This window comes from Epinephelus moara, chromosome 14, assembly GCF_006386435.1.
Source record: "Epinephelus moara isolate mb chromosome 14, YSFRI_EMoa_1.0, whole genome shotgun sequence".
In the NCBI taxonomy this organism is placed as follows: domain Eukaryota; kingdom Metazoa; phylum Chordata; class Actinopteri; order Perciformes; family Serranidae; genus Epinephelus; species Epinephelus moara.
The window spans coordinates 29,880,221-29,903,243 of NC_065519.1; the positions used below are offsets into that span (position 1 = coordinate 29,880,221).

A 23,023-nucleotide genomic window follows, 5' to 3' on the forward strand; every position below is an offset into this window, starting at 1 on the left:
TGATACGCTATTTTTATGGCTAACGGTTGTGCCCTGTGAGTGACAGGCGGTTTTGGTTGCTTAGTAACGGCAGGCACGACAGTAGCGCAACCTCCGAAGCGCCTTGGATAAAAGGATGGAAACGGCACAGCTGACGTTTTCCACGCGCTTTTAGACGCTACATCTGAACGGGGCCTAAGATGGCATGATCACCCAACTCATTGTTTCTGCTGGCTGAGGCAAATTTCACTTACTGACAGCATGAAACTGCCAACAAGTGCCCCAAACAGCTCACTCAAATTAAACACACTGACTAACCGCTGCCAGGAAGGAACCTTCATCATACCCAATCCGGAGGACACTGACCAGGTGACAATAGCAGCTCCAGTGTAAGTCTACCCCTGATGTGGTGACACATTTTGATTTGGCAGCAGCCAACTTTGGCTCCCAAACAGGTCAGAGAAGCAGAGTGAGAATGAGAGTGAGAGAGTGATGGAGAGAGCATTCCAGAGAACAGAGGACTTCTGTATTTTGCTGGCCTGTGGCCCAATGTGCCTGTCCTCACCTCTCTGCTTCACTTGCTCGCAGTGTGTGGACATGTGTGTCCGTAAAAGTCTGCTTTGACCCTGTCACCATAGCGATGTGGCCATATACCTGCAGTAAGGTCAGTTCAGAGCACCTGGGTGTTCACAAACTGTCCTGTACAGTGGACTGCACAACTGCAGACCATAAACCAAACCACATACACCTACAATTCAGCTAACAACCTACAACTACTCTCAAATAGCTAGCCATTATTCCTACCATGTATTGAAAACCCATGTCTATATATATCCAACAAAAACCTGTTCACCATTTTGAAGCACTGTGTACTAGGGGTGGGGGAAATTTCCGAATCTTAGATGCATCGCGATTCAGACGTGGACGAATCTGAATCGATTCACAAACGTCCAAATTTAGATTATTTAAATCTGTTAATTAGAGTAATACAAAAGGTTCTAAATAATGCAGAACTAAGTAGCGCAGTACGTGTCATCTCCGGGACACTTTGGGATGCGCACCTGGAGCAGACACGCCGACACGCGCACAGAGGAAAACAAACATGGCTGACCGCCACCCACCTCGCCATGAGATCCGAACAGCTCCTTCTACAACGTTGACGGCGGAAGCGAACTGGACAAGAGCCACGTTATATGTAAGCTGTGTCGTGCTAAAATAAAATACTTTGGCAACACAACAAACATGAGAAGCCATGTAACTCGATTCCACCTGACGGAGGAGTCAGGGAGACGGCAGGCTGTTGTTGCTGCGGCAACTAGTGGCGCTACCGACCAGAGAACAATCGAGGAAGCAATTAGAAAGCTGCCACCCTCATCGGAAAAGGCGAAGCGAATTACGAAGGCCATCGCGGCATTTATTGCCAAGGATTTGCGTCCTTATTCTGTCGTGGAAAATCAGGGATTTCGAGCACTGCTGCATACACTGGAGCCCAGATACACCATCCCATCCCGACGCTATTTCACCGACACTCTACAACCAAACCAAAACAGAAGTCATGGCCTCACTGTTGAAGGCAGGCAGGTAGGAACGCAGTTACATGTGATGCGTGGACGTCTGTCGCCACCGAATCATTTGTTACTCTAACTGCGCATTTTATCTTGTGATTTAAGATACCTGTTGTTACCTTTGGTTCCGTACAACGAAGTTGTAACTTTCCAGTTTGCACGCATTTCCATTTATATGTTTAATAAAATATAATGGAAATGAATTCAACTGTTTCTTATTACAAATGCACTGTTTTTAAAAATTGCAAGTGTTGAATGCTTATTCAGTGAGACAAAAAGAAATGTGTGTTGTGAAAAAGTGCATCAATATACATAAATTAAAGATGCATCAATAATCGTTTTATAATCGAATCGTAGCCCCTGAATCGTAATCGTTATCGAATCGTGAGGTGCCCAAAGATTCCCACCCCTACTATGTACGTCATATAATTTTTCACTGTAATAGCTTGTGGAATGTGATACATGGAAAAGCCTTCTCAGCTGCTGATAAAAGCAAAAAGAAATACCAAATTGGACCTCCCTCTGTATGTCAGTATTTTTCTGTCTTAAATTAAGTCAAATTAAGCAAGGCTTAAATACAAATTTGCAGCAACATATTAACAACTAATAATTATGCCACTATGCAATATAACAGAAAAAAAACATCTTTTCGGGTTAAACTCTACACGGATAGGGCTGGAACCAAAACACAAAAACACATTAATACATCAATTTAAAAGACACTGTCTTGTCCATAGTTTGAACCAACATCCATAAATATATATATATCCAATCTGTCAGTTTCCTATCCTGTTAGCAGGTAGTAACATGCGATGAACCACAGCATTATGAAATATTATGGTTTTACTCCGAGATTCTTTTTCTTGCCTTCGTTTAAGAGGACAAGACTTTCAGGTATCTTAGTCAGTGAAACTAAGATACTAAAGATTAATTGGTTTCTTGCCCAAGGGCACCACAACAATGTTTGTTTAAGAAGAAGTGAGTGTAAGCTTGCCCACACCACGCCACCTGGCTACATGAGCAGCTACACCAAGGCAATGTGTCAGGCTAACTGCCAAAGCAGCATAGATCATTAAATCCGTGCTGACAGCTTCAGGCACCCAGCATGACACACTGCAAATGGAGAATCATTCACTGACATTAGGTGCTTTCAGTATCAGTGCTGTTCAAGACAGCGCCTTGTGACTACAGTCATTAGGTTACATGTTTGTCTTACTCCTCCTCCGTCTTTTCATCTTTGTGTCTGGATTTCATTCAAACCTATCCAGCCAAACTTTTCAGTGTCCGAGAAACACAACATGGGATTTCCCCTCTGAATCATGGAATTACTTAAAGGTTAAGTGTGTAGGATTTATACGGGATATATTGGCAGAAATGTAATATATTGAATAAGTATGTTTTCCTTAGTGTATAATCACCTGAGAATATGAATCATTGTGTTTTCATTACCTTAGAATAAGCCGTTTATATCTACATAGGGAGCAGGTCCTTGTTTATGGAGATATCAGCATATCAGATATCGGCAGGAAATCCAATATCGTGTAACAATTCATTTGACCGATATCGATACAACGCCAATACTGGCCTAAACCGATGACATACCGATATCATCTGCATGGTGGCCGATTCCAATATTTAATTTTAAAGCCAATATCAACCGATACTGATGATGTGCCGATATTATTGTGCATCCCTATTATTCAGTGTTTTTACTGGTTTTAAACACCTTATCTGTTGTTTTCGAGGGGAGGAGATCTCTGCGGATAATTTGGCTCACAGTAAAAACCTTCTGGACAATAAACACTGTAAGAATTCCAACTGGGAGAAATCTGAGCTGGCTGTAATCTGCAATTCACCGCCAGACACCACCAAACCCCCCTATATCTTTCACACTTCACCATAAATAGAAAACAGCCTCCAGCCTTGTGATACGGTAACATTTGGCTAAACAGTGACACTTTAGTCACTGACATTCACAATCCTGACTCATCTGTAGATTTGAAATTTTTGAAAAATTTAAAAGATTAAGAAAAACACACACAGGAAACTTTAAAGAAACAATTACACACAACATGGCAACTATTTATACTGCTTTTAGTAGTACTGGTCTGTTGGCACAGCCCATACCATTCTCTAATAATAAGAATCAAGATTAACATTACGTCATTTGAAAAATATGGCTGTCACGTCTTGTCCTCGCACTGTAGGTACACAGCAGATAAAGGCATACGTTCTTGAATCCCAAAGGTACTGATATCAGTTTTTATTTATACTGAATTAGGGATTGCCCAGTCTGGATTCACAGTCAGTCTCAGTTACTTATCTCAGGGTGTGTATGTCTGTTCTCATAACCCAAAACCATCTTAAAATTTTAATATGAGTTGAGTTCAGCGTCTGGTAGTGTTGACAACGACTTTCTACAGCAGGCAGAAACTAGTTGTCATTAACAAAACTACCAACCCTCATAATAGCAATGTAACTTTCGTAGGACCCTTGTGAGAGTTCCGTCAAAGGTACATTATTCCTAATCATACTCTAGCAGCCAAAGCTACGGGATGAAAACTGTGTGCTAACCATAGACGACAAAACGCAAACTAAACCCAGTCCTCTGTCGTAAACACACAAGCAATTACAGGACGTCAGCGTGTCATTTTATCCAACGTGGTAGTTTCTTGTTGTTTGTGACAGGGCGGTGTGACAGCTAGCTAAGGGACTAACGTTAGCTCAGAGAAATGACTGTTTTGGTTAGCCAGTGCCACTATCACAGTAACCCAGAAGTAGCTCAGCTTTAGGTTAATTAGCTTCATTTAGTAGAAATAAAGTTCCTTCAGTTGCTGTAAACCTTTCACATCAGCTTGGCGACTAACAACCCTAACGAAAACTTACTTTATCCACAAGGTGTGGGTTCGTTTCACTTCACGTTATCAGGCTAATGCTGGCAGCTAACTAGTTAGCTTGCTGCTTCCTGCAGCACCTGTTGATAACAAAGCCGCTTCAGAAAACACTGGAATACTCACTCTGTTCCTGAGCCGTCCGCCAACTCCTCTAGCTGTTAAATCCAAGTAGGAACTCGTAATTAAAAGTTCTTTTTAATCCAACCAGTCGTAGTTCGCGTTTTATTTTTTTAATTCACAGTTTCACTCTAACAGACTTGTTGCTCGTTTATCGAGCACAGCAGCACAGACCTCCCTCTCTCCTCCGTCTCCTCCTCACAGACTGTCAACTCCAGACAGGGGGAGGAGACAACATGCCACACACTAGATAAAACAATGATGCTGATTGGATACAGCGATGAAAGGAATCTGGTTTAAGCCAATCAAACACGTTGCTACATCCGTGGAATGCTGCACGTGAACAATACAGTGGAATTATTACTACTGATGAATTAGTATCAAAGAAATCAAACTTAATCATAAATATGAGCACAACCAACAAATATGCATCTGAAAATCTATAGCTCATTTAATCTTTCAGACATTTTTTCTGGCATTTATTGAAGATAACATTCTGAGATACATTAGAAATCTTTTTGAATATTTAAATGAATATTTGTTAACCTGCTGTTCAGTTCTCTGTACCTTTGAGGGCTACACTTGATATTTGATTGAAAAGGAAAAAAGTGTTTCAACACCATTTACAATAAACAAAAATGTACTTTTAATACTGATACTGATATATATTTTCATCATGTCAGTACTTTACTGGATCCCATGGCCATACTGGGATCAAATAACAAGGTCAAGCCAACCCAAAATACTGAGCTACCATGGTAAAATGTGGTCCTGGAGACACCTACTGTACTAGGAACTACCACAGAAGCTATTTGGTGTACTTTCCCAGGTGTTTATATGTCTGTCCATCTGTCTGTTTCAATCAATTCAATCAATTTTATTTATAAAGCCCAATATCACAAATAACAATTTGCCTCACAGGGCTTTACAGCATATGACATCCCTCTGTCCTTAGGACCCTCGCAGCAGATAAGGAAAAACTACCTTTAACAGGGGAAAAAAACAGTATAAATCCTCAGGAGGAGCAACTTAGGAGGGATCCCTCTTCCAGGACGACAGACGTGCAATAGATGTCGTACAGAACAGATCAGCATAATAAATTAACAGTAATCTGTATGACATAATGAGACAGAATGGGAGACAGAGACAGAGAGAGATGCAGGACAGACGGTAATGTTAATAGCTTACAACAACATTAATGAAAGTAATAATATTATAATTATAATTCTGGTTACTGAGGTACAATATGTTGAAAGTATATATTAATATCTGATAGTGTACATATGTGAAAATAATCATATGTGTATAATAACAGTAGAAGTATGACTAATGATAACAGCAGCAGGAGGCATCTGGCAGGACCACAGCAGCAGCACAACCACACACGTCATCATGGACAGATTTTGCCACCACAATAGTACCACAAATGTGCGAGATGCAGTCAGGAAACTTTACAGATTTGTAGTTGAGATCAAAATGAAGGCCGACCTACAGAGGGGCCTTAGGTAGAGGAGGAGATGTAGGGAATGGGCAGTTGACCAACACAACTTTTACACCCCTGGCTCATGAATTTTTACAGGTGTTTAGTTGAGATTAAAATAAAGGCCAACTTTAAAGATGGGTGTGGTCTAAGCAAGGGCGTTGAAAGTAGGGGGCTAGGAAGTAGGAAAGGGGCTTAGGGTTTATATTCCTGGTCCACATTTATTCAATGTAACGGATCCCATCGCAAGATGTCTCTAGTTTTTCTTATACTTTTACCTGTATTGCTTACTGTATCTACTGCATTTTTCATACTGTTCATACTTTATACATATATTGTAGCTTATTCATAAATTCTCCTTACCTTGTATTTGCACATTCTATATATATATATATATATATATATATATATATATACACATTTATAAATATTACTCTTCTGTTTATAGTCTTCTATTTGTGCTTCTGGTTAGATGCTAAACTGAATTTCGTTGTGTACTCTGAATTAGATTAGATTGGAATTAACTGCATTGTCATTGCACAAAACAAAGTAACAGTATTAAGTACAAATAGGGTCATAATGAAGACAAAGCCAGTTTTTCAGGAGAACAGGTGTAGCCTCGTTAGGGTAAAAAACTGGTCTGTTTGTAGATTTGGGAAGTAATCTAAATTGAGTTTGAATGCCAGGAACAATTCCATTTTCATTGTCATTCACAACATCACAGACCGAATGACATTTGTCTTTCTAATACAACACAAAAGAAAACCAAAAAGGGTAATTTGCATTCCCTGTGAGTACAAAAATGATCAAAACAAATTTCAATATTCTGCCAAATCTGTTTAAGATAAAATTGATGGAACATGGCCATTCTCACATTTTTTATTAGGGAATTAGTTTATGAAACTTTTATTTGGAGTGTTTGGCCAAAGTATCTGAATATTTTTATATCACAGTGGAAAGTAAACTTAAACAACTGATGCAAAATTATGAAACAGGAAAATCTGATTTATACATATTACTAACTGAAAAGTTGTGTTTAGTTGTATTTGTATATGGAATAATATATTTAAACATTTTTCACAGTCTGTCTGTTAGGGAAGTTGTATCCTAGATCTCTTAAGTTATGAAAACAAAATGCCTGTCGATCTAAAATAACTCCATCAGTAGTATTTCCAGCTTTGCACACCTTGTATCACAGCTTTCCCTCATGACTGAAACTAGCAAAATGATTAAATATTCCACATTTTCTGTCATTATATTACAGATAATTAGAAAACAAAGCAACTTGCCCAAACAGAAGGTACAGAATAATCAGGATTATTTTTATTAATTCATCTTCAGTTTCAATAATATCATTACAGAAAAAAACATCCTCTTCATTATATTTATACAGTAGTAGTAGAATGCTGTGTCATTGCTTCATTACAAGTGCTGGTCATAGTTTATAGTGTGTGCAGTGTGACACTGAGTTCAGTCCAGTGTTACGAATCACTCAGTACAAAGGCAGTTTAACAATAACCTGCTTCTTCTTACTCAAATGGATCTATCTGGGTTTGATTGGTCCTCCTTGGGCAGGTGCCAGGACTTGCTCTGATGCTGTGTTCATGTCATAATGGGTTTAGCGTAATTATGACCTGCCTAAAAAATGTGGGAAGCATTTTAATTGAATACTTTTTTTAAAAAAAAAACAACAACATAATTTGGATGTGGTCCTTATAGCGAATAAATGTCTGCCTTTAAACTATTACAATAAAGTCACCCTGTTCTTCCTCGTCTAACATGACATGAACCCAGCATGAGCCATTGATAGATATATGGTGCATTTGAGGTAACTGGGAAGTTTCTGACATCTGAGCTAGAGGAATATATGAGAAGACAGTGTTGGTACCAAAGCTTGGACTTTGAAAACTCCTCTCACGTGCCAAAAATCGCATCGAGAACTGCCATGAATGTAACATTTAGTCAGATCAGAAGTCCCGCCCAGGTGCTGCACCCCTCGTCTCATGCCTGGAATGAAACCTGCCCAAAGAGAATGACACGCCCCCTTTTATGGGCATGCAAGTGTGGAGAGGGAGGGGAGGAAAAAAGGAAGATGAAGAAGAGAGGGAGGAACGAGGGGAGGGGTGGAGGAAGACTGCATCAGCCTATCAGAAGAGGGGTCAAAGCTCAGAAGTTGTGACTGGTGCTGCATTAAGGTCAAAGAGGAAAGATCGTAGACATGAGCTTCGGATCCGGAAGTTAACACTTGACATCTGTGGGGTTAACTGAAGCATGAAGACTATCAGCAGCAAGGGAAAAACACCTATGATGTCATCTTTAGTACCAATAAATTCAAATAAGTACCAGAGTTTTGTACCATTATTCCAATATGACCTGAACGCAGCATTCCACCTTTGACCGAGTGGGTTTGTTTGGCACTGATTACACTGATAGGAAGAATATGAGGAACTAGAGGAGTTAAGGTATGGTGCATTGGTGAATGCTTGGGACTCACAGATTGCATATGATGCATTTGGACGGTCCTTGTTAATTGGTAAACAATTTAAGTTTCAGTGTTGAATCAGCAGGATACAGCAGCCAACCAGCCTACTACCTTGTTAATGCTAATAATAAACTAAGCTTCTTCTTTTTTTTTTTTTGTGGGCTAACTATCAAACAAGGTCTTCTTTATATCTCAGTGTTGCTCAGACTATGTACAGTACATTGAGAGAAAAGCAGTCAAATGATGTCGTTTATTTTACAGCCTTGAACTGTGTTGATTCTTTTGACTTTAACAAGCACCTTAACACTGTCATGGTAGAAATACACCAGTTGTGTAGTTTACGAGCACCTGAACGCGACACCCTGCTTTCAAGTGATGTCGGGTCGGAGTTTTCTCTGAGTTGGGAAAACAGTATGTCACAACTCACTCAAGCGACTCTTTCGTTCATGTTTGTGTGGTATGAAAAGAAATGGGGGCAGCCGGAAGCCAGCCTTTTGAGACCAGCTGTCGGTTAGGTATAGTTATTCATCTTTGGCTACTTAAAGAATAATCTGATGATATTCTAGATTTTTCTTACTGTCAACAAATCACACAAAAAGACCCGGTGATCTGATCATTCCAATAAGTGCTGTGTGTGTATCAAAGCTTCTTCCTCTGTGCCACAGAACGCAATTGTTGTCCAAAGGCTATTGAAAACACATCAAAGAGCCACACTGTTGCACTGGGTGACATGTTCCTCCATTACCGTAAACACACACACACACTGTTGTTGATCTGGACTAAATCCCACATACACTGCAAAAGAAAACTGTTTTAACTTTAAAAAGTTAGTATCGAGGCTGCTGTAAAATTTTAAGTTGACTCAATTGAAGAAGACAAGTTGAGGTAATTTCGTAATGATTCCACACAAATATGCTTGTTCTGCTGTACTTAAGTATTTTAGTTATGTAAACTTAATGATTTACCATTCAGACATCAAATTGTTCAGCGCTTTAAAGATATTTATGATAGTATTCATTATTTTCTATCAGTACAGTGCAATCCATTTGACCTGAAAGCCTTTTCAGGCATTTAATTTAAACTTCCAGGTCTGACATATACCTTCTGCTACTCCAAATACTCAAATACGCACCATATGTATAATAATCCGTGGCTAAAAATAGTTCCCCACAACTATGCAGTGCTTGCTAAAAATATAAGGCCCAGCTGTTTTATGAGATTACTCAGCCTTTTTTTTTTACTTGGAACTTTTTAAGGAAAAGTTTGATTTTTTGGTAAAGAATCCTATCAAAGTTAGATTAAAAAAAAAGACAGATCTTTTAACATGAAGCTCTTTCTACCACTTTCACATCTGTCACTAAATATGAAGCTGAAGCCGGCAGCCGGTTAGCTTAGCTTAGCATTAGGACTGGAAACAAGAGGAAACAGCTTGCGTGGCTCTGTCTGAAGACAACACAATCCAGCGTCTCTAAAGCTCATGAATACCCTTTGCCCATCAAAATTAGTGTATATGCAAGTTTTTTAAATGTGGGAAAACCTGCTAAAATAGGCTAAGACTCCTTTGCCGTTGCCAGTAGACCAGAGCCAGCAGACGAGTATGCCTTTTTTTGTGTGTTACGTTCAACCTCACAGATGCACCAAAAAACAGGTTCACACACAATAGAAAGCAGCATGGAGGCCGGTGAAAATGTTACAGCGGTTGCTTTTTTTTTTTGTTTGTTTGTTTCTGTTACTCATTAAGTCTCTTTCAAACTTCGTAGTGATCAAATCTGAAAAGATGTTCCAGCAATGCTTGGACAGAAACGGACGAAATTTGTGGCAGCTCATCGTTGCATCGCTCCGCAAAAGGGGCAAAAATGAGCATGTTCACCCGTATATCCATCGTTGCCTGTACAAGCTGATAAATTCCCATGACTACTGCAGAGTAGTTTGTCACGTGAATAAAGGCATTTTGTAACCTTTCCCACTAAAGACAAAAGCCAAATGCTAATGGTTTTTTGTCCAGTGAGGGAGGGGCTTTATATTGGTTGTCTAATTTGTTCAAAAATTTAAGTATAAAAATGCCAATCTGTGTTGGTAGGCAGATTTAGTTAAAAGAGATATTATTATTGGTCATTTTATGGGATTTGTTGATAAAAGAAAAACACAAAATATCGCAATATCCTCTAATAGCTGTAAAAATGCAAATACCGCATTTATGAAAGACTATTTCAATTCTGTACTGTATGTTTTATGGTGTAAACTATACACTCGTGTAAATCAAACACCACTTGAGTGCAGGGTTGGGGTTATACCAATACTGTTTATGTGGCCCACCTGGGATGGAAGTTCCTCCCTGACTACAGATCTTAGAAATCATTATGTATTTTATTATAACAATTACGATTATATCTGATGTCAGACCACAGAAATCATCCCAGTGTGGTGAGGATTTCAGTCAATGAGTCGTGCCTCACCCTGCCTTAAAGCCAAGCCACTGACCCACCTAAGAGAGTTTCATGGCTTTCATTGAGAGTCATGATGAGTTTTAGTGTCTTAGTATGGTTTGAAAATGTTATACCTAGAGAAAAAAATAAAAACAAATATCCTTTTTTTTTTTTTTTTTTTTGCAAAAAAGTCATTGTTTACTGAACTGGCACAAACTATATCAGCAGCTTCAATCAAAAGATGTTTTTATAAATCTTTAGTTCATTTTCTGTCAATACTGATGTTAGGGTCAGTGTGTTTCAGGAAGAGATGTAGTGATACTGCAGGGAGGGGGTATCAAGGAGTTTCTATATTTGGGTAGAGGATGCCAGAGCAGAAAAGAGGAAGAAGAGAGAAAGAAGGGGGAGAGAAAAGGAAAAAAGGTCAGGAGGAGTGGAGGAAGGAGGACAAGTCTCTATATCTCTATATCTACCAGGGAAAAATGTCGAAAGCACAAAGCAAATGAACAAGAGAGAAGAGGGCATGATTACTACTAAGATGATAATATTCAATCAGAACCATGATAATAATAATAAATAGAATATTAATTAAGAATATTAATAATCATTATCATCAGGATAATAATAATAATATTACAGAATAAATCTCATATTTTATATTTTTTTTCACATTTTTTCTCCATTGAAATACAGTGATCTCCTCAGAGCAGACCAATGAGGTTTCAGCCTCCGCTGGCTCCGATTGGCTGTTGCATATGACATCACAGCTAATGGTGACCAGGTAGACATGCATCATTTCCTGCCCCCGCCCGTTTCCTGTCCAGACAGGAAGTCCTGGCACTGCCATGGTAATCGGTAGCGAGTGACATTGAAGTCTGGGGAGGAAATATTTTGGTGTTAAAGTTAGATGTGTGTAAAATATGTGACCTGTGAGACTGGAGGTGACTTGAATAAACTCGATGAGAATGTAAGGTACCTGCATCATAGCCGTCCGATGACCATGACGTCCACAACCTCTCCCTTATGCAGCTCCACGTACTGCTCTGTTTTCGGAGGCAACATCAGCAGACCGTTGGCGCTACGCATTGACATTAGCCTGCTGGATACCTGGTTGCCTGGAGACAGAGGGACAGAGTGTTTATGTGTGAGCCTGTGTTATTACCCTATTTTAAAAATGAATATATATGGAATATAACTTTGATTCTAACATTTAATACACAACATCATTTTTGTTTCAATCAGCGCTTAAATGTGTAATGTCCCCTCCTTAAACTAACGACTCAATTACTGGTCGGTCCACCAATAATTAAAGTGACAGTTCACCCTAACATCAAAAATACATATTTTCCCTGTTATCTGTAGGGCCATTTATCAATCTAGATTGTCTTGGTGTAAGTGTTGGAGATACCAGCCGTAGAGATGTCTGCCTTCTCTCCAGTATAGTAGAACTAGATGGCACTTAGCTTGTAGTGGTCAGAGACAAAAAATACATTAGAAAAACTCAACAGCAATGTCTCTTTCCAGAAATCAAAACCTGGTTACTCAAGATAATCCACTGATCTTGTTGTGAGCAGTTTCATGTAGGAACTATTTTCTACAGTACTACACCTGCCAGCCATATCACTATGCAGAAGGAAGAGTGCATCTACTCATGGACGAGAGACTTGTGCTCATGACAACATGAGATGTAAACATTAATGGCATCCTTTTTGGCTGAGCTGTAATGTTAGCTAGGTCAGTGGTGCAGGCTTCCTTCTGTGTGGTGTATTGGCGCTTGTTGCCCTTTTTAGCCTCAACATCTCAGGCAGCCAAAGGAGCTGCATGTGTCTCGGTTTCTGTGTGAAAGAATCAGGTCGTCTTACACAAAAACATGTTATTCAGACCAAGTTGTGGTATTCAGCCTTTCACTCTCAGTTCCCAGTGAACATGGACAGTAAACATGTCTGGAGGTACAGACAAAATACTGTGTGTTTATGAAAAGACACCTGCTAAGGATAAGAACTAAGGATGTTGTGACTCATGACTGCCCGTACAAGTACTGGTGATGGAACGTTTTTTCTCCATCTCTTGGCTGACCAGCTTTGGGTTCCATCTGCAAAAACATTAACATGAATATTGCAATAAACTCTCAAAGACAAATTTGCTCTTTGTGATCTCTAGACTGCCGCCATAAACGTGATGATACAGCTGGCGGATGTAGTTCAGTAGAAAGAAAATAGTTCCCACATGAAACTGCTCACAACAAGGTCAGTGGATTATCTTGAGTAACCAGGTCATGATTTTTGGAAAGTGACATTGCTGTTGAGTTTTTCAAATGTATTTTTTTGGCACTTTGAGCACCACAAGCTGAGTGTCATCTAGTTTGATTATATTTGAAAGAAGGCAGACATCTTAACGGCCTTTATCTCAATTTTTGTGATTTTAGGGTGAACTGTCCTTTTAATGTCCCATCAAAATGGACACCATTTTCACAACACCACCTGTTATATGGTAGATTCTGAGTATATAGATATTGCTGTTACCTTTGCACACTGTGCATTAGACATTTTATTCATTCATTATCCGTAACCGCTTATCCTGTTAAGGGTCGCGGGTAGGCTGGAGCCTATCTCAGCTGACATTGGGCAAGACGCATGGTACACCCTGGATGGCTCACCAGACACAGGGCTGACACACAGAGACAGACAGCTACTGATGCTCACATTAAACACCTACAGTTAATTTAGAGTCACCAGTTAACGTAACCTGCATGTTCTTTCCGTGTCTCACACAAAGTCCAGGCAGAAGGGCCCCAGCCGGCTGGTGGGTTCAAAACCAGAACTTATTTGACATTTTGTAATACATATATTTTTCCGAGGTGGCTGTGATATTACTGTGATGGTACACCACAGATATAGTGGAGTCACTGATGTGTGTGTATGTATGTCTGGTGCTTACCTGTGCTTTGTGCCCAGGGCAGTGGCTCCTGGTGATGCCAGGTGAGAATACAGCGGTGGTACTCTGGTCTGGGATCCAGCTTCACGTCACAGGAAAGCTGAAATACACACAAACACAAAAAAATATTACTAAAATATTTAGATTTCATTTGTCTAAAACCAAAATTTTAATGATTACAATGGGACAAATAGATCAATACCTTTCTTGTGTCTGCACACTACATATGAAGCAGTTTAAACAAATTAGATATAACATGTTTGTTCTGACCTAGCTCATAAAGGGAAAGGGATGCAACATAAAACCAGATCTCTTAGGTGAAATAAAGGTATTAATAAAAGGAGTTTGGTATCTGATAAAAAAACAAAATGTGAGGCAAACCACAAAGAAAAAAGAGCTTGTGGATGCTGTTCAATAAGTACCTCAGAATTAGCTTTGACAAAATGTAATTCAGTAATTAATAATACACCTTAAAACAATGACGAGAGGCATTAGAGGCAATCAGTGAGCTTAATGCCCAGTTCAGATCAAGGACTGGCTATGAGACGAGTTGAAACAGGCAACTACTTGCAATGCGCTGTTCTGCAATGTTGGGCTCTTAGACACATTTTCTAAACAGTGGATTTTTCATTTGGGATAAATGGCTGTCAGTTACTTAATGTAACACAATAAGATGATACATTATCGATCACCCATACGGATGTTCTGCTTTATCTTGGCCTCTCCACAGTGAGGGCAAAGGTCAGTCGGAACTTCTAGGAGCTCTGTGTACTGATAGGTTACTTATCAGCTTGGGTTGGTGATATTCTGTGTGTGTGTGTGTGTGTGTGTGTGTGTGTGTGTGTGTGTGTGTGTGAGTGTATGTGTTACCCTAGCTTTAATAATTGTAGGTCTAGGGTCCAGTATGCCTTGCATCTTCCTCAGAGCAGGAATCACAAACAGGTTACATGTCACCACTGCAGACACTGGGTTACCTGGAAAATAACACAATTCTGGGTCAGTAAGGAAACTGTGCAGAGGAACACCTGCAAACCACTCACTACAAAGCCAGATAATTAGTCAGTATTTAATATAATTTATAGTAGTGCATATACAGGATCTACTATATGCATACACTAATATTTAGCACTGTCTTGCACCGTCTCCATTTGCATTAAACATATTATTCCTGTATGTGTGTGTGTGTGTGTGTTAGCTGTCGATGTCTCTTCACACCAGTGTAACCCAGACACATTCAAGTAAATGTACAGTATCACTTTAAATATATCTTGCTGTAATAGTCATAACAACACAGGAGACCTTGTACCAAAGCTTGGGGTTGAGGTTTAGAACCTAATAGTTTATACTGGTATGACCATTAACTGCCTGTGATCACTTATTTAGTGTTTTACTACAGCGTGTTACACAATACAGATGTCACTGGGGGTCACACGGATACAGAAACTGACTGAGCGACGCAATTTGAAATTCCTGGACTACATATTTTAGCTTCCTGACACTATAACAGTGACAACACCTGCATAGTGTCAAAGGCGTGATTTCTTAAGGCAACAGTAAAGTGACCTTTTAACATATGTGCAAACAGAAACACTGAAATTGTACACCTTGTACATTTTTGGTTCATAGCTTACGTTCACTGCAATACCCATGACATCTTGCGTTAGAATGTTTTAGCCATAATATCTCACGCTGTTTGGGGTAAAAGGTAATTTAGAAAATATAAGGACATCTTTCTTCCAAGCAGGTGAAAGTGGGGTCTGTGCACTCAGAGGTCATTTATGGGTAACTGCTGGTTGAGTTTAAGGACCTACTTCCTCTAGGCACGGGGGTTAACACTTGTCTTGCCTGGGTCGTACTCAGGGCAACAACCTCCAGCAGGAAGGGCCCGGTCTCTCTGGAGTTGAAGTTTTCTTTAATAACAATAGCAGCACATACACAGTGCCAGACTGGAGCAAAGACCAACACACTCCAAATCACAGGGGTCCAACTGCGGCCACAGGACACACTATACTGTAGGATTCCTTTACATTACCATGGCAACATACTGACATCCAGCACTGAAAACAACAGTGCAACTGAGACAAAGTTTTAAACAGCACAGCAGTAAAGGACTGCTGTGCTATAGTCAGAGAGAGACTGGTGGTTCTATATGGGCTTTGTAAGCCAATATTTTATGCAGATATTCAAAATCTTGTTGTTGGCAGCTCTTCAAAGGACAGTTCTGCCCATTGCTAACCCTTTTAATCTTTTCATTGTTTTCCACTGTATCAGCAGATCCAAACAAAAACAATATCAGTTGCTTCACTAAACAGCTGAGGTTTTCAAACTGTGAAGTGCAGAGGGAGAGACTGCATGTGGTGAAATTTACTTGGAGTAACTTGCAAGGAACTTGTTGGAGTAACAAGCTACACTGAATTACAAAAGGTAGTAAAAGCCCATAACACTTTGGAAAACATTCACAAGGTAAGGTTAAAAATTTAATACAAATGCAAACACTTAAGTGTCTTTGTTTTAGACCTGCGACAGAGCTATCCAAGTTTCACTCAAAATGCTGCATGCAGCTCCAACACAGAGTAAAGAGCAACATACACAGATCTATACAATCAACACAGTTTAAAGGTGGACACCCAAGATTTGTGTCACCAATCCAGTATCTGATCAGATGTCTCCCCTTCTGTTCATGAGATATGAAGTTAAAAAATGGCCAGAAAAGTGTTTTTCATAGACCATTATGATGTCACAGTGAAGCTTATCTTTGACCTACAGGATATAAAATGTCTTCACTTCATCATTATATCCTATTAGACATTTGTGTCAAAATGTTATCATAATTAGGGTATGAATTCTTGAGTTATGGCTAAAAACATGTTTTGTGTGGTCACAGTGATCTTTGACCTTTGACCACCAAATTCTAATCAGGTCATCGTTGATACCAAGTGGATGTTGGTGTCAAATTTGAAGAAATTCACTCATGGCGTTCTTGAGATATTTTGTTCACAAGAATGGGATGGATGTACAAACGTATGGACGTACAGTTGGACAACCCGAAAACATGATGACTCTCATGTTATCGCTGACTTGGAGGCATTAAAACAATATCAAGTTAAAAACAAAAGAGTCTAAACAGAAGAACTAAATTCCTTAAAAATGGAAGCTTGAAGGTCCCCAAGAGCAATTATTTCAAGTGTTACAGGTTTCTTAACTCTCCTTCTCAATGTCTGCCCAGATCACATTACCTTGCGGGAGATGGATTTGCAAGATCACGCAAGAATACCTCCCTGACTTGCTGACTTGCTTGAACAATACATCAGCCAAGCCGTACCATAAACAAACAATACACAGCATGGATGAGGACAGCCAGAGTACAGACACATAAGACAGGGGTTGATGCTACATGTGGGTACAGGGCTGGAGAAAAAAAATAGGAATGGCCGATGTTGACTTCACTGGCAACTCAGGACGCTAACATAGTAGCGAATCAGTGGGTAAGTCTGGGCACCCATTTACCGTGTGGACTGACTCACGTCTGGCTTAAGCAGGTCAGATGGTCAGAGTACACTCCCTGGAGGTTTAGCTGCCACACTGCTGGCTTGAATGAGTCACATCCATGTCAATATTTGCAAGATGCCTTTATGATAGTGTCACTGTGGCCAGTAAAACTTAAGCTGCATCTGTAACCATCATGGGTGTGCCTGCTACCTGAGTGCTGCTGAGTTTCACATGCTAGTGTCAATTTAGTAAGTAACCCCAAAGAAATCCTCAATGTAGTGTGACGTACTGACGAACTGCACTTAACTCCTTTTACAGTGTGCCTACTGGTGCAAAGGGGCGGGTGACACAAAGCAAATGGGACATGGCTTCAGATGAATAATCTTGGCTGGCCTTGAACCAAAGAAACACTAAATAGACCATCAGGGCAAAGCAGTGGGGTGTCAGAGATGGTCCAGGGGATTGGACAACAAGGAGATACACACTTACTGACACCCAAACAACACACGACCAATTACTTGAGACATAAATATATTACCTGGCAGAGCAAAGATGAGTTTCCGTGCTCCATCAATGTCAACTGTGGCAAAGGTAGTAGGAAGACTGAGGAACAGAAACCCACAGGTCATTAGTTTTCCTTCAGACTTCATAATAGTACAAGAAGCCGTGCTAGCATCAGTAATAGCACTATAATCATAGGCAATAGTGGTAGCAGCAGTAGTAGAAGAAGAAGCAAAATAAGTGTAATAGTAGTTAAAGCATATTAGCAGTAGTAGAAGAAGTAGTTGATGGGGCAGCAGTAGAACTTTTGTAGTGACTAATAAATACAGTGAAAGTTGCAGTAGTAGTGGCAGTAGAAAGTGCAGCAGCATCAGTACGAAAATATATGAATGAGTTTGTGTTATTTATCACCAGGGATCAATAAGAAAACGAGTTTGCATATAGAAAAACAAACGTTCCCCCATTATACATTACCCCTGTCCCCAATCTCACCCTGGCTTCATGAAGACTCGTCCAAAGTGGATCTGAGCATGAAGGTCAATATCCAGCACCTGCTTTAGGTAGTCCTGGTAAGACACACAAACAGATAGATGGAGAGTAACAAACTGTGAGACTGTACTGTTTTATATATGTTGTTAGAGCAGAAAACAAACCTGGAGGATAAACAGTATGCAAACAAATATACTGTGAAAAAAGGCTGGAAAGAATTTGGCTTCTTCCTTATGAAAGATCAGAATATCTACTCAGCATGTCAGTCAGTGAGAGGAGCTTGATCTTAGGTGAGAGGTTACCTTCTCTCCCATGGACACACCCCCTGAGGTGATGATGACATCGGCGCGACTGATTCCCTCATGGAGAGCTGACAGCAAGTCATCAGGGCTGCAAACACAAGTATGAAACATTAAACTTTACCAAGTTGTGTTACTCAGCCTTCTGTGGCTGTGAAGGATATTCATTTCGTAAAGTCTGACAAAATAACCTTGTTGATGTCACAGTGATGTCAACGGGATTATATTGGATTGGGCTTTAAAACTGAATACTTCATCCACAACATGACCATTTATATATATATCAATCACAGTAACACATCACCCTGTGTTATGTTGAATTTGTGAAGTAAATGCAGTTTTTCCTCACATGCCTCCACGGTGAATGAAGAATCAAAAACCAGAGAAAATTCTTGATGAATTTAAGTAAACAGGGTCCATGTTATAACAAAAGCAAAACTATATCAAAACATCTGTTTAAAAACTGTCACACAATTCAATTCAATTTAATCTTATTTAAGTATTTTCAAAAGTTGGAGAGCACTGAGCATAAATGAAACTTGGATTTTACTGCATGAGTTGTGTAAGAGTTTGTAACAGATGTCTTAACATAGTTTTGCTGTTGTTAAACTCCCACTTTTGGATATGCTTATTAGTTTTATTATTAGTTATTTTGTATAACATTTTTGTTCTTGTAGCCCTTTTCTTTGTAACAGGCTTTATCTACATCAGTCTGCTGCAGTAAGCAGTTTCCAACATTTCCCAGTGTGCCTGTGCCAGGGACAGGGCATGAACTTCTTCGATTTGTATAAGCCTAAAATGCTCCTACTTGTCTCCAACGATGCCCAAGTTGATGGTGGGATATCCGTGTTCCTGGATAGTGGACAGCAGAGTTGAGCGGTTGGAGTCTCGGATTTTCCCTGGGTGGAGGTCATCCTCTGGATTCAACAGCTACACACATACAAACACAGAGGAGCTCAAATGGTATCTTGAGTAGAGACACAAAAATCTAAATGCAAAGATCAAAAGAAAAGTCTGTGTGTATTTCCATCTGTTGGTGTGTATGTACCTCGTTTCCAGTGGACATGACGGCCACCACAGGGAACTTGTGCACGCTGACCTCAGTCACTCCCACTGTAGCCAGCAGGCCGATCTCTGACGGGCCCATATGTGTCCCTTTAGCCAACACACACTCCCCTCGCCTGATGTCATGACCTATTGGCCTGTACAAACACACACACACACACGTTACAATCAGAATTAGCCAGCAGCTCTGATAAATATTAGTCTCCACTTATTTCCTTTAGCAGAATGTGGTTTGTTTTTACCTGATGTCCTGTCCGGGACGGGCCTGGACCATAATCCTCACCTCCAGTTCCTCTGTGCCCTGAAATAAACAGGCCTGTCAGTATCACCATACCTGCTAACAAAACACAACCTGTCCAGACACAGTGGTGAAGAAATGCCACCACCGAGCCCACTGGCAAGCACAAAAATTCAAACTAGACAGAATAACGGTGACTTACATCCTCAGACTCCCTCAGAAGCTCTGTATCTTCCACCTGGACCACTGCGTCGGCTCCACAAGGAATCGGAGCCCCGGTTGTCACCCTCATCACCTGACCTGGCATCACTGTATGGGTGGGCTGCAAACAAATATACACACACACACACACAACTTATTGATGCTGATGCAAATTTATTACCACAAGATAACTAGCAACATTAGTGGAATGACATAATCAGACTTTTAATGTCTCCACAGACGTAAACTCAGTCATAAAACACACCATCTGCCATCTGACGTCTATATGATTTCCTGGAGAAGCTCTCACCATAGACATTTATATGTAGGGGTGATAGCTATACATTTTTTTAGCAAGATAGTTTTCACAAAAGAAGAGAAAGCAGGTTATAAACGAGCTACACCGAAGTTGCATGACTTCAACATCACCACAACAAGGAGGCTGTAAAACCATGTTTGGCATGATGACATTCTGTAGTCTCATTCAGCCACTTGTTAGCAACAACCTTTTTAAAGACATGTCAAAGCTTCAAAATTCACGATCGGGGTATTTACTGATGTATTTTATGTTGTACTAGTACTTCTAGTGAAGGTAGTATATTTATTTAGCAGTGTTCCTTAATGCTGGACATAGATGGTGGGATTTGTATAAGTAAGTGCTAATAGTTGTGTTGTTAGCAGTGCTAGCTCCTGTGCTGTAATACCTATAGTACTAGGTTTTATTATTTATTACTGTAACATAAGTGTTAGTGTATTAGAGCTGACCTGTTGTCCGGCCTGTGATTCTCCCATGATGAAGCGATCTCCCGGGCCGTCAGCAGCTACAGGTCAATGACAGTGTTATTGATCAGTTTAATTATTTCAATTAGACCATGACTATTAATTTTTAAACTCAAGTGGCTGCCAAAAGGACAGTCTATATAGAGAATACTGTGTGAAGAAGTTGCTTTTTAATTCATTCAGTGCCAACCAGTGAATAAATGTAAATCCACAGATGAGTGTAGATGTCAGTTAAGTCACATTTAATGGCATTGTGACAGATCCTGGTTTACATTTATACCCCTGATGTAATGTTAATCTTACGCTGTATAGTAACAGATAGTATTAGTGGTCTCACCTCGTACAGCGTAGCCATCTTTAACGGAAGCAGGGAATGGAGGAAGGTTGTCTTTGGCATAGATGTCCTGAGCGAGCACTCGACCCAAACCGTCTAAAAGAGTGAGCCCAAGCTGAGTCAGTAACAGCAAACACTACGATCATACCAACAACACACACTGGGCCTCATGCATCCTAAGTGATACCCGAACACATTTCCTCTTATTTTTGTCCATATTCATGATTTGCTCGTATTTTCTTTGTACCAATTGATTTCTGGGATTCACCAGTGTTTTCTTATTTTTGCTCTTCTCTAAGGTACGAGAAAATTGTACGAGCGGCTGACAGCACTTTAACCAAGATGAGAAAAAAAACGTCTTATTTTCACAGTCCACAAATTATTTGTCCAACGTGAATAAAATATTTTTAAATTTGAAGAACATAAAAAAGTGCATGAATATCACAATCACATTTATATATATTATTTTTTTTAGAGAAATAACCATGATTGAACTAAAAGACTACTGGTCCACTGATCCCAAAGAAGACTATGAAAAGCCTTGGATGATACTGTGTTCAGTTTCTGAATGGCTTTCATACTGGTCATACAGGTCTGACACAGAGAGCACTTCTTAGAGATCGCACAGATTGGTTTGATGAGGTGGATGAATGGCTGCTGAGCTGTTTCAGACTGACAAGAGCGCTGCTTTTAAAACCATTTCATTTCATTTCAGTCCCTATGCATCTATCTGCTGAATTTTTTTTTTTTCTGCACTTAGCACTTTTACTTTTAATACTTAATACATTTTCCTAATTGTACTTACAATGTTTTCCTCAAGTAACATTTTCAATGCAGGATTTTTACTAGAGTAGATTTTTGAAAGTGTGGTATTAGTAGTTTTACTTATATATATATTTTCACTGCTGGAAAGATGGTCTTTTCATTAAACCAGGCTGTCTAAGATGCAGAAGGATGCAAATACTTTTGAAATTAACTACATGATCAGAGAAAACAGGGAAAAAGAGACTGTGGCATTTGCTTTTACTCAAGAGGTAGAAAACCTTCAAGTACAAGAATGCTCTGCTCTGCACCGGACCAATAACACTCTGGCTGGTAGGAGATGTAATGCGAATTTGGCCATTTAACACAATGATAGCCGACTGGGAACAAAAAATCTCAAATTATAGTTAAATGGAGACAAGAACTAGTGAGCGCACTTACAGGATCTTGGTTTATTTTGATGAGTGCTGCTTAGTTTTACCGTTTGATCTCCTTTTTTTTTCAGCCTTTGTTTTTATTGTGCAGGAAATAGTATGGCGCCCACTTCCTGTTCACAAAGAGTCACTATTACAGCTAAACAGTGCACTAAAATATGACATTGTACAGAGAAACATTTTAGCTGAAGTGCAGTAACAAAATCTTGGCACCGTCTAGTATTACAGTTTGATTGGAGTTTGGAGTTTGAGAGAGCGAAAGGCAGGTCTGTCTCTTGTGTCAGCATGGGTGGCGGGTATTATGGAAATGCAGAAGTACGGCCTATACTTCAAGCAACAGCCTGGGAGGACAGTGAAACTGTAGCCAGATGAGCTATTTTGCATCATCCGCATCACCCGGTGGAGTTTTGCTGAGAGCAGTGCAGAGAGATCTAGGTTCTGGTTACATGAAGGGAAGTGTACCGCAGTTCATTTACACAAACTACTCACATTGTTGTGATACAGAGCTGGTTGAAAATCAGCGAAGTATCCTTTAAAGTAAAGGATCTGAATAC

General features: G+C 39.8%; 2 protein-coding genes across 5 annotated transcripts in view; both read right to left on the minus strand.

The window, feature by feature from the left end:
- pals1a (protein associated with LIN7 1, MAGUK p55 family member a) overlaps positions 1–4,759 on the minus strand; it is a 38,028-nt gene extending 33,269 nt beyond the window's left edge. The window contains exon 1 of the mRNA XM_050062459.1: positions 4,562–4,759. The gene's annotated coding sequence lies outside the window, so the exon portion shown is untranslated. The remainder of the gene's footprint in view (positions 1–4,561) is intronic.
- A 2,577-nt stretch (positions 4,760–7,336) lies between these two features.
- gphna (gephyrin a) overlaps positions 7,337–23,023 on the minus strand; it is a 43,041-nt gene continuing 27,354 nt past the window's right edge. For all 4 annotated transcript variants that reach the window (XM_050062398.1, XM_050062396.1, XM_050062399.1 and 1 more), the window contains 13 exons: positions 21,277–21,369; positions 20,925–20,980; positions 20,161–20,280; positions 19,963–20,021; positions 19,704–19,857; positions 19,464–19,585; positions 18,659–18,746; positions 18,360–18,433; positions 17,905–17,969; positions 14,748–14,851; positions 13,881–13,977; positions 11,920–12,058; positions 7,337–11,818 (listed from right to left, as the gene is read on the minus strand). In XM_050062398.1, coding sequence (XP_049918355.1) covers positions 11,925–12,058; positions 13,881–13,977; positions 14,748–14,851; positions 17,905–17,969; positions 18,360–18,433; positions 18,659–18,746; positions 19,464–19,585; positions 19,704–19,857; positions 19,963–20,021; positions 20,161–20,280; positions 20,925–20,980; positions 21,277–21,369 — 1,166 coding nt within the window. In that variant the 3' untranslated portion in view covers positions 7,337–11,818; positions 11,920–11,924. The remainder of the gene's footprint in view (positions 11,819–11,919; positions 12,059–13,880; positions 13,978–14,747; positions 14,852–17,904; positions 17,970–18,359; positions 18,434–18,658; positions 18,747–19,463; positions 19,586–19,703; positions 19,858–19,962; positions 20,022–20,160; positions 20,281–20,924; positions 20,981–21,276; positions 21,370–23,023) is intronic.